The 12,383-nt window shown below is 45.2% G+C and overlaps 1 protein-coding gene across 1 annotated transcript in view; it reads left to right on the top strand.

The window, feature by feature from the left end:
• The window catches only part of DSCAM (DS cell adhesion molecule), a 696,196-nt gene that overhangs the window by 596,005 nt on the left and 87,808 nt on the right, over nt 1-12,383 (top strand). Inside the window, exon 20 of the mRNA XM_061425997.1 lies at nt 3,825-3,958. Coding sequence (XP_061281981.1) covers nt 3,825-3,958 — 134 coding nt within the window. The remainder of the gene's footprint in view (nt 1-3,824; nt 3,959-12,383) is intronic.

Genomic DNA, 12,383 nt, shown 5'->3' with positions numbered 1-12,383 from the left:
AAACACACAATTTGCACAGTACCCATGCAGACATACTATACACACACATCTCACACATCACACAAATCACAAAGCACACATCACATACACAAATACTGCACACACCAAACAAGCCATAAACCACACACACACACACACACGCACACCCCTGCCTATGGCTGATCATTGAGGCCAGAAAAATGATGATGATAAAAATGAAGTTGACCAAAGTGTCTGTAAGATCCTTAAACTTCTGTCTTACTTCAAATCAAGGCAGGGTTTTTACAGAGCAATAACATTGATGTTTCACATTAAGATACACTATTAGATGGCTGGACTATATGGATGCATTTTCTATGTTGTACAGCAAATCCTCAAAACCTTAAAATACAAATTCATTATCTGACCATTTCCTGGGGTCAGGAGTCCAGGTACCGTTGTCTGAGTACCCCCGACTCAGGACCTCACAGGCTGAAATCACCATGGCTACTGGGCCTGGAGTCTCATCTGAGGTTAGGTCCTCACCCAAGTTCATTGGTGTGCATGCTTAGTTGTGTCCAACTCTTTGTGACACTATGGACCATAGCCTGCCAAGCTCCTCTATTCACAGGATTCTCCAGGCAAGACAGAGAGAGTGAAAGTCACTCAGTTGTGTCCAACTCTTTTCGACCCCATAGACTACAATGGAATTCTCCAGGTCAGAATACAGGAGTGGGTGGCCGTTCCCTTCTCCAGGGGATCTTTCCAACCCAGAGATCGATCCCAGGTCTCCCACATTGCAGATGGATTCTTTACCAGCTGAGCCACAAGGGAAACCCAAGAACACTGAAGTGGGTAGCCTATCCCTTTTCCAGGGGATCTTCTTGACCCAGGAATCAAACCAGGGTCTCCTGCATTGCAGGCAAATTCTTTACCAACTGAGCTAAGAGGGAAGCCCCACACAAGAATCCTGGAGTAGATTTCTATGTTCTCCTCCAGGGGATCTTCACAGCCTAGGGATCAAACCCACGTCTCTTATGTCTCCTGCATTGGCAGGCAGGTTCTTTACCTGCTGGCCACATAGGAAACCCAAGCTCACTGGTGTTGAGCAGGATCCATTTCCGTGTGACCTCAGGGCTGAGACCATCTTCTTGGCTCCAAGAGGCCATGCCCCCATCCCTGTCATGTGGCCAAGCAGGGTCTCATGGTCATGTGGTCACAGTGGGGCAGCTTGCCCCTCGTCACCCACAGGACCTTGTCTCTACAGTTCTAACCCCTGTCTGACCTCTAGACCCTCTTTTAAGCTGCTCATCTGATTAGGTCTGGCCCACCCAAGGTACTCCCCTTTCAATTAACTTAAAGCCAACTGATTGTGTCCTTAATATATCTGCAAAATCCCTTCACCTTTGCACAATATGTAACCTGATTTTGAGAATTATCCATCCATCACAGTGACAGGTACCACCTACATGGAGGGGGAAGTAATTACGCAGGTGTGTACATCAGGGGGTGAGAATCTTGGGCGCTGTCTTAGAACCCTGCCTGCCACACTGAGCTCATTTAGAAAGTCTGCTTGGAGGACCTCATATGTTCCAGACACTGGCCAGGGCCCTGGAGACACAGGAGACAACAGGATGACCTGGTGAGACTTGCAGGCTGGTGGGGGAGTCAGATATTTACCAGTCACTCCTGAGTGGGTTACGACCCCAAGTATCATGAAGAAGAGTCTTCAGAGAACCCGGGAGTCCTAACCTCATCAAAGCTGGTGACAGAGAGGGTTTTCTTGAGAAAGTGGGAGTTAGCAGAAGATGAGTGATGAGTAAGAGTTGTCAAAGACGAGGTGGAGGGTGGGAAATGACCCCAGGCAAGAGGAGCCTAAGGCTGTCGGTCATCATGTATCAGTGACCTGATGTGAGAGATGCACCCCACAGCTGGGGACCTAAAATAGGGTCCAGTTCTAAGGAATGACATAGAGCTGGGAAGAAAGCCCAGTATCTGACTGGATTTGTCCACATGGAGGTTTAAAGGGCAACTTTACATGTCCACTGACAGACAGTGAGGAGGGAAGAGAAATTCTAGTTTTGGCTTTTGCAACCAAGAAGATGGCTGTGCCAGTCCCTGCACTAGGGGAGGAGGGAGGTGTCAGAGAGAAGGTGGTGAGCCCTGTTTGGAAAAGGATAGTTCTAAGGTTTGTGAGTCAAGAGTGGAAATGCCGGGGTGATCGGATATTTGTTAGATGTATGAGCTCTCAGAGCACCTCGCTGCAGAGAGCAGGTCCAGGCACTTGCTCTGCAACAAGAGAAGCTACAGCAACGAGAAACCTGTGCACCACAAGTAGAGAAAGCCCACACACAGCGACAAACATCCAGCACAGCCAAAATAAATGAATAAATAAAATGTTTAACTGACTAAAAGGAAACACCAGGGAGGAAGGGCATTCAGGCTAAGTTGACCTCACTGGAATTTTGCAGAAGGCAAATGAGGATGATCAGATATTACCTAGGGGTGACAGAGAATGGAGACTTTGATCAGACATTGTGGGAATTTCAAGTGTAGTATGGCAGCTTCCCAGGTGGAGCAGCAGTAAAGAATCTGTCTGCAGTGTAGGAGATGCAGGAAACATGGATTCAATCCCCAAGTCAGGAAAATCCCCTGGAAGAGGAAACGGCAACCCATTCCAGTATTCTTGCCTGGGAAAGCCCATGGACACAGGAGCCTGGCAGGCTACAGTCCATGGGGTCACAGAGTTGGACATGACTGAGTGACTGAGCTAACTGATTGAGCAGGATTCTTGTTGAAGTGAGCTTTTAGAGGACATGGCCAAGAACAGGGCTTAGGCAGTTCTCAGATCATTGGTCCAAGATTTGGCCCAAGATTGTGTCAGCACCCAGGGTGGCTGTAACAATGTCCCTCAGAGTGGGGGACCAACAGCAGGAATGTGTCCTCTCACGGTTCTGGAGGCCAGAAGGTCAAGGTCAGGGTGTAGGCAGGGTCTGTTCCTCCAGAGGGCTGTGAGGGAGCACAGCTCCCCGGCTTGCAGGGCATCTTCTCCCTGTCTTTACATCATTTCCCCCTGCCACGGCCTCTCTGTGTCTACACCTCCTTTTTCACAAAGACACCAGCCACACTGGGTCAGGGCTCCCCCAAATGACCCCTTTAACTTGATTGTCTCTGTAAAGATACCATCTCCAGATAAGGTCACTTCCTGGGGTAGTAGAGTTAGAGCTTCCACATGTGGGTGTCAACTGGGAAAAAAAAAAAAAGCACAACATGAGAATTGTGAATTAAGTTTTATTTGTGGCATAATGAGGACTGTATCTTGGGAGACAGGTTTTCAGATAGCTCTGAGAAACTACCCCAAAGAAGTAGGGGGATGGTCAGTGTATATATGATTTTTGTGAAGGGGTTACTTACAATCAAACATGTTTTGGCAGAGACTCACTGCTGGTCATAAGGAGCAGATGTCACCATGAAAGATTTTAGTGCTTTGGTAGATATGAGGAGAGGCTAGAAGTGGGCTCGTAAAATCTTCTGCTCTATCTGAAGACTTGTTCTGCCAGTTCTTCCCAGAGCACACAGGGCCGCATTCCTGATTTCCACACTGAACTCCTTTCCAGAGGTGTTAAAAGTCAGAAGTTGCAGTGGCCGTGATTTAATCCTTGTAGAGGCGGATTGGCAAGTACCAGTTTGTAGTTTGCACAGGTTTGGGGGGACACAATTCAGACCCCAACACTGACTCCTGATGAGCAGAGCAGAGAGCGTGGCCAGGCCTGTGGGGTCCTGTGGGGTAGGGGGACAGAGTTGGGTGCAGCACTGGGGGAGGGGGAAGTACCCTCATTTTGTGACTAAATATCCTACTTTTCCAGTTCCAGGCCCCCCTGCCGGGGTCAAGGCGGCAGCGGCCTCAGCCTCCATGGTCTTCGTGTCTTGGCTGCCACCCCTCAAGCTGAATGGCATCATCCGAAAGTACACGGTCTTCTGCTCGCACCCCTACCCCACAGTAAGTTTGTAAATCACCCCGTTCCTTTCAAGCATCTTCCAGAAACAAGCCTCGGCCTCCCATCTGGGTCATTCTCCTTTTGTTTCCACCTACTTGGGTCTTCCCAGTGGTTTTATTTTTCTCTCTGCTGTCTCCACATACAAAGCAAGGTTCTCATTAGCACCTCATTTGAAAATAGACTTCTGAATCCTTCTAAGGGACACAATTGTTTGGAATTATTGTTTATTGGGTGAGTTCCCACGAAACTGCCTGCTGGCTTTATCAAAATCAAAACCCAGAAGGCTTAATTGATAGTCAGTGGACAACGCCTATTGATTTTGCTGTTGAACTTGTCTTCAAATGCCTCCCCCGCCTGCTTCCCACCTCCCACCTTGCCTTCCTTCCCTGCCCATTCCCCACTGAGACTTAACAGCAGACAAAACCCTGTTGTCCTAGAAATGAGGGACTTTATCAACAATCTGTCACCCTCCCAAGTACAGTGTGTGTTTGTGTGTGTGTGTGTGCATGCGCGTGTGCTCAGTTGCTAAGTCACATCCAACTCTCTGTGACTCCATGGACTGCAGCCCGCCAGACTCCTCTGTCCATGGAATTCTCCAGGCAAGCATGCTGGAGTGAGCTGTCATGCCCTTCTCCTTCCCAACCCAGCGATCCAACCTCTATCACTTGAGTCTCCTACATTGACAGGCAGGTTCTTTACCACAAGGGTCACTTGGGAAGCCCCCAAGGACAATAGTTAGCTTCATTCATTGTGGAGGAATTAAAAGTTAGAGTACTTAATATGTCAAAGTGCAGTATTTATTTTCATTAATATCATCACTGAATAATACTTACAGAGTTAAACTGTTTCTTAAACAAACAAAAAAAATTGAATATCCAAGAAGGACATGATAAAGAAAACAAAAACATGGTTTATCAAATTGATGATGTCTTCGTAGAAATGTTCATGGCCTTTCCTGAGGTAGGCACTATATCCAATCCATCCTTCTATCTCCCAGCTCCTGGCATAAAACTTGACCTGCGTAGCCATTCAATAAGTGCTTGTGGAATGAATATGCAAATTAAGTTTGGCTTTATTGTGGTAAAATATTATAATATAAAATGTACCTTTTCTAAGTGTTTGGTTCAGTGGCGTTAAGTCCATTCACATTGCTGGGCAACCATCACCACCATCCATCTCCAGAGCTCTTTTCATCTTCCCAAACTGAAACTCTGTCCCGGTTAAGCCCCAGCTCCCCACTCCTCCTCCCCTGGGCCCTGGCAACCACCCCACGTCTGTGTGTGTATTAGTCGCTCAGTCATGTCCTACTCTTTGCAACCCCATGGACTGTAGCCCAGCAGGCTCCTCTGCCCATGGGGTTTCCTAGGCAAGAATACTGGAGTGGGTTGCCATTCCTTCTCAAGACGATCTTCCCAACCCAGGAAAGTCTAGGAATCTCATACATATCAGCAGAATCAGATAGTGTTTCTTTCTCTGCCTGGCTTATCTCACTGAGTGTGTTTGAGGTGAATCCACGCTGTAACATGTGTCAGAATTTCCTTCCTTTTAAAGACTGAATAGCATTCCTGAACTAATTTAGTAATGAATTTTTAATTAAAATGGTATGTTTTCTCAAGTCTAGAGTCTAAATGGGTCCAGAAGCCTGGTGGCCCCCTAAAAAGTGAGGATGATTAACAGTGGGGAGCCAGGGGGAGAACGGGGCTGAGGCCCACAGGGGCTCATCTCTCACTGAAAGGTATCAGTTGTACGTTCCGCTGTTTATACATCAACAGCAGCACCTCTGGAGTTGAAGTGGAGACTTAGAAGTAATACGCTCACAGTTGGGTTTCAGAACTTGTGTGACTTCCTTATTTGGTTTCAAACATGCTATTAATTCTCACCTGCTGAATCCTGTGTCAGATCCTGCCATCAAAGTCTGGAGGTACAGAGCCTCGTAGATGACACGGTGGGTGGCCCTGTTCCTCTGCTCAGAGGCCAAGCACTGAGGTCCCTGTGCAGGTTCTGACCCGCTGATCATCAGCCCTGATGTAGCATCACATTCACCAAAGAGATGCTAACTTATTGCTGAAAGTGTGGCCACATTTCACTAGCATTCGAAGGGCTTCTTTTTTATTTTTTTATTGGAGGATAATTGCTTTACAGTATTATGTTAGTTTCTGCTGTACAACAGCATGAATTGGCCATGTGTATACATATATTCCCTCCCTCTTGAGCCTCCCTCCATCCCACCCCTCTAAGTTATCACAGAGTACTGAGCTGGGCTCCCTGTGTTGTACGGTAGCCTCCCACTGGCTATCTATTTACACAAGGTAGCATATATGTGTCAAAGCTACTCTCTCAATTTGGGGTTTCTTTATTTTTATTCAGTAATTCATTTGTCTATTTGCCATAGGACTCACAATTACTGTTTGACTCCAACAAACTAGAGAGAAACCAGAAGGGTATAGGGACAACCAGCAGCTCACTCTCGTCTGTCTTCCCAATTGGCTCTTCACATCTAAACTAAAATCCCCCACCTGGCTTGTTTAGAATTAGTTCTGAGTGACTGAGCCTTTGCTGAGCAAGCTCACATCTGCGGACCTCGGGTGCCGTGTTAGTCTTCATCCTCCCAGCCTACAAATTTCATCCTATAAAAAGAGAAGTTGCTAGCCTGATCTCAGAATGGAAAAGTGTGTAAGATGGAATATAAATGATTTGCCCAGGGATTTCCAGTCTCCCTGCACAGAATAATGGGATTCAACCTCCCAGAACCTTCTCAACAAGAGCCTTCCAAAAATTACAGTAGTGAGATCGAGCCAGTCATAAAAGGTGGGAAATACAATGAACTTCTCACCCCACTGATGTCTTCCAACCACTAGCAGTGTCTTTGTGCTGTCTTTTGCTCTGCTGTGTGCTCAGTCGTATCTGACTCTTTGCGACCTCATGGACTGTAGCCCACCAGTCTCCTCTATCCATGGATTCTCCAGGCAAGAATACTGGGGTGGGTCACCATTTCCTCCTCCAGGGAAACTTCCCAGGGATTGAACCCACACCTCTTGCATCTCTTGCACTGGTTGGCTAATTCTTTACCACTTGTACCACCTAGGAAGCCTGTGCTATCTTTGCATGCATGCTAAGTCATTTTGGGCTTCACCTGTGGCTCAGGTGGTAAAGAATCTGCCTGCAATGTGGGAGATCTGGGTTCGATCCCTGGGTTGGGAAGATTTCCTGGAGAAGGGAAAGGCTACCCACTCCAGTATTCTGGCCTGGAGAATTCCTTGGACTGTATAGTCCAGGGGGTCACAAAGAGTTGGACATGACTGAGTGACTTTCACTAAGTCATTTCAGTCGTGTCCAACTCTTTATGACCCCATGGACTGTAACCACCAGGCTCCTCTGTCCATGAGATTCTCTAGGCAAGAATGGACCATATTAAAAAAACCAACAAACAAACAAACACTGTTGATCTAGAAGTGTATAATTATCACCGAGGTGCCTATGGTCTCCTGGGAAGTGCCACTTATTAAGCTTCGGGGAAAGCCCAGAACCCCAGAGCTGTCCTCAATAATGAAAAGTAATCAGAATCAGTTTTCTTCCATCTCTAGAGCCTCACTGCTACTTGCCTATTTCAAACATCATTTAAGACCACGAGGTCTATTTTTAATAGACTTTATTTTTTAGAGCAGTTTTAGGTTGACAGCAAAATTGAGTGTGAGCTGCAGAGATTTCTCATCTGAGACCTATTTTTAAAATAATACCATTACAAGGAAAGATCAGAGAGAACTAATGCAAGTCTCTTCAGAGGTGAAGAATTGAAAAATTCCCTCTACTAGTCTGTGCTTTCCCACGGAATGAATAAGAAACTATAAATTACTAGAAGGGGGGATTTTTTTCCCCTGTCTTTAGTTTCTGCAATTTAATTTTAAGTCAGAAAACTGGATGCTATCAATTTTCTGAGGCTTTTACGTTTCTGCCTATGTAGCCAAAGAAACACAAGAGGGCAGCCGTAGTTCTGTATATTTTCCCTGCTCATGTATCTGATTTTTTTTTTTTCTTTGAAATGACTTCATAGTCAAATGTAGAACATGGGAGGATAAATTAGGACACAGCATACTCTGTAATTTAATCTTCTTTATAAGAGTCCCTCAGCTAACCTCCTTAACAGATGTAAATTTTCTCTGAAGGTCCTCGATTCATCCCCCTTCCTTGTGGAAGGGCTTTGTTAAAAGACACAGGCTCTTTCCCCTAATATGTGAAATGCCTCGTCTGATTATAGGCATTTGTTTCATGGTGTTCTCTCAGGTCAGCTTAGTAAAAAGGCATCAGAATATGAAACTCTGTGTGTTGCCAGACAAGACACTGTAAATTTGTCTCAAGACTGATTGCCTAAAAGTGGTGCTTGGTAAACATTAATCTCATTGTAGGGGGCTAGTTGATGCCATGAGATATCCACCTCCCCAGTCAGAGCAAAATCTCAAAGTCCGTTTGATTCAGGAATTCATCCATATCATTTTGGGACCGTGGTTATTATTTTAGTACATAATGGTTGGATGATCAATTCATGCTCTATGAGAAGTGATGGAAATCTGAAGAAGCGAGCTAGCCTTGTAAGGTCCCAGGTAGAAAGAAGCTAACCTGGGCTTCCTTTCTAATAACCCTCCCCACTTAAAAGCAGACTATGAGAAGGATTATATAGTACAGAAGCATGAGGATGTAGAAATTGTCTATTTTGCAGTGCTAAGCTGATGGATGTAGAAATGTGAAATTAGATAGCCCGAACTTTTTGTTGCTAAGTCGCATCTGACTCTGCATCCCCATGGGCTGTAGCCTGCCTGGCTCCTCTGTCCATGGTATTTTTCAGGCAAGAATATTGAAGTGGGTTGCCATTTCCTCCTCCAGGGGAAACTTCTCATTAATGAAGAATAAAAATCAGAAAGCCTAAACATTATATCAATGAGCTGTGATCTACCTCAGTTATTCCAGTTTCAGATAATATTGCTAGCCAGTTCCTGCGTGTCATAAGGCTCAGTAGATGTTTCTGGGTGAGCCAATGAGACTTGTAGCAGCTGACTCTCCTCCGTGTACTCCACACCTCAGAATTAAGCAAATCTTCTGGGAAGCAAGAAAGTAACTTCCAGCAAGTCCAGACAACATTCAAACCAAGGTAGCAGGTGTGTGGAGTTTCAGCTTCAACATCAGTCCTTCCAATGAATAGTCAGGACTGATCTCCTTTAGGATGGACTGGTTGGATCTCCTTGCAGCCAAGGGACTCTCAAGAGTCTTCTCCAACACCACAATTCAAAAGCATCAATTCTTCGGTGCTCAGCTTTTTTTATAGTCCAACACTCACATCCATACATGACCACTGGAAAAACCATAGCCTTGACTAGATGGACCTTTATTGGCAAAGTAATGTCTCTGCTTTTTAATACGCTGTCTGCTGCTGCTGCTGCTAAGTCGCTTCAGTCGTGTCCGACTCTGTGCGACCCCATAGACGGCAGCCCACCAGGCTCCTCTGTCCCTGGGATTCTCCAGGCAAGAATACTGGAGTGGGTTGGTCGTAACTTTTCTTCCAAGGAGTAAGCATCTTTTAATTTCTTGGCTGCAGTCACCATCTGCAGTGATTTTGGAGCCCAGAAAAATAAAGTCAGCCACTGTTTCCACTGTTTCCTCATCTATTTGCCACGAAGTGATGGTACTGGATGCCATGATCTTAGTTTTCTGAATGTTAAGCTTTAAGCCAACTTTTTCACTCTCCTCTTTCACTTGCATCAAGAGGCTCTTTAGTTCTTCTTCACTTTCTGCCGTAAGGCTGGTGTCATGTGCATATCTGAGGTTATTGATATTTCTCCCAGCAATCTTGATTCCAGCTTGTGCTTCCTCCAGCCCAGCGTTTCTCATGATGTACTCTGCATATAAGTTAAATAAGCAGGGTGACAATATACAGCCTTGACATACTCCTTTCCCAGTTTGGAACCAGTCTGTTGTTCCATGTCCAGTTCTAACTGTTGCTTCCTGACCTGCATACAGGTTTCTCAGGAGGCAAGTCAGGTGGTCCGGTATTCCCATCTCTTTCAGAATTTTCCACAGTTTATTGTGATCCACACAGTCAAAGGCTTTGGCATAGTCAATAAAGCAGAAGTAGATGTTTTTCTAGAACTCTCTTGCTTTTTTGATGATCCAGCAGATGTTGGGAATTCGATCTCTGGTTCCTCTGCCTTTTCTAAAACCAGCTTGAACATCTGGAAGTTCACGGTCCACATATTGCTGAAGCCTGGCTTGGAGAATTATGAGCATTACTTTACTAGCATATGAGATGAGTGCAATTTTGCGGTAGTTTGAGCATTCTTTGGCATTGCCTTTCTTTGGGATTGGAATGAAAACTGACCTTTTCCAGTCCTGTGGTCACTGCTGAGTTTTCCAAACTTGCTGGCATATTGAGTGCAGCACTTTCACAACGTCATCTTTCAGTATTTGAAATAGCTAACTGGAATTCCATCACCTCCACTAGCTTTGTTCGTAGTGATGCTTCCTAAGGCCCACTTGACTTCACACTCCAGGATGTCTGGCTCTAGGTGAGTGATCACACCATTGTGATTATCTGGGTCGTGAACTATGTGCTAAATATGTGTTCATTTGCTCAGTCATGTCCAAGTCATGTCCAACTCTTTTGTGAATCCCTGGGCTATAGCCCATCAGGCTCCTCTGTCAATGGGATTCTCCAAGCAAAAATACTGGAGTAGGTTGCTATTCCCTCCTCCAGAGGGATTGTCCCAACCCAGGGATCAAATCCACATCTCTTACGTCTCCTGCATGGGCAAGCAGATTCTTTACCCCTAAGCCACTTGGAGAACTCATTGTGTCAAATGCTCTCTGCCTGTAGTTTTCAAACTTGTTTCCTCATGACTCACAATCAGAAATACATTTTATGATCACACTCCAGTACACACACACACACAAAACCAAAGCCTTGTAAACAACACTTCACTTACTATACACAATGCACTGTGATATTCTCTGGTATTTTCTGTTCTATGGGGTTTTTTTTCTCTTATTTTTAAAATGGTTGCTAGATCTGCTAAATTGCTTCTATGGCCCACATTTTTTAAAATACTGCTTTTCATCAGTTCATTCCGATGATGACCTTATGCAAGACGGGATGTTATTATTCTCTTCTTCGTACTGGTACTGACATGCAGACTGTGCAGCCTGCCCAGGACACAGCTTAGCAAGGTTAAGACAGGGGCTGCAGCCCGAGGGAGCAGGACCCAGATTCTCCACCCTGACAGCTTACTGCCCTCCCCAGAGAAGTAGGCGCCATTTCTCTTCAGCATCCCCAGCACTGATTTTTAGCTCAGCTTTGGCATAACCGTAATCTCCTACATCATTGTTAGATGGGCATACCTGGGCTCCCGGAGTACTGTGTCAGTTTCTTCAGTACAGGGACCACTGGTAGTCATAATACTGGAAATCCCAGTATTATGCTGAAATAGTGGGTATTCAGCAAATGCTATGTTGAATTAAACCTTCTGGATGATGGCTATGAGTCATCCAATAGAGGTTAAGTTGAATAATGAAGTTTCTGCTTAATAAGGCAGAGAAAGTGTGTTAAATACTTTGGGATTCTTTCCATCCCAGAAGGATTTAGACAGAACGCCTGCACTTTTGAATCACTGACTTGGAAATCATTCTTCCATAGTTTCAGCTACATGACCTGCTGCTGGACATCTTTTTTTTGTATATATAATAGCAAAGCTGAAAATTATGGAGATACCAGAAGTCACTTGGACTTCCTGGTGGCCCTGGTGGTAAAGAACTCATCTGCCAATGCAGGAGACATGGGAGATGTGGGTTCGATCCCTGGGTTGGGAAGAACCCCTGGAGTAGGAAATGCGACCCACATATAAGTATTCTTGCCTGGAGAATCCCATGGATGGAGGAGCCTGGCGGGCTATAGTCCACGGGATCACAAAGAGTCAGACACGACTGAAGTGACTTAGCACACACAGAAGTCACCCAAAGAGTACATAGTCATGTTCTTTGTGTGTGTGTATACGCTAAGTACATGAAACACCTAAGTGTTTCTAAGGAAGCTCAAGAATATACTTCCCCAAAATTTTTATAAATTTTACAAAAACAAGCTGATTTTCAAATGCTTAGATGTTGGTCTGTCTTAAGGAAACTTTTCTACTTTTTTCCCCCAGGCATATGATAGTACTTATGGTACTAATTGCTAGAGTAAAATTTGGTTAATCACAAGAGCATCAGTTCAGGTCAGTTGCTCAGTCATGTCTGATTCTTTGCGACCCCATAGACTGCAGCACGCCTGCCAGAGCTTGCTCAAACTCATGTTCCATTGAGTCGATGATGCCATCCAATCATCTTATCCTCTGTCATCCCCTTCTCCTGCCTTCAATCTTTCACAGCATCAGGGTCTTTTCCAATAAA

Source organism: Bos javanicus, chromosome 1 (assembly GCF_032452875.1).
Source record: "Bos javanicus breed banteng chromosome 1, ARS-OSU_banteng_1.0, whole genome shotgun sequence".
NCBI lineage: Eukaryota > Metazoa > Chordata > Mammalia > Artiodactyla > Bovidae > Bos > Bos javanicus.
Note: the sequence above shows the minus strand (reverse complement) of the source record. Positions and strands in the feature narration are given on the sequence as shown.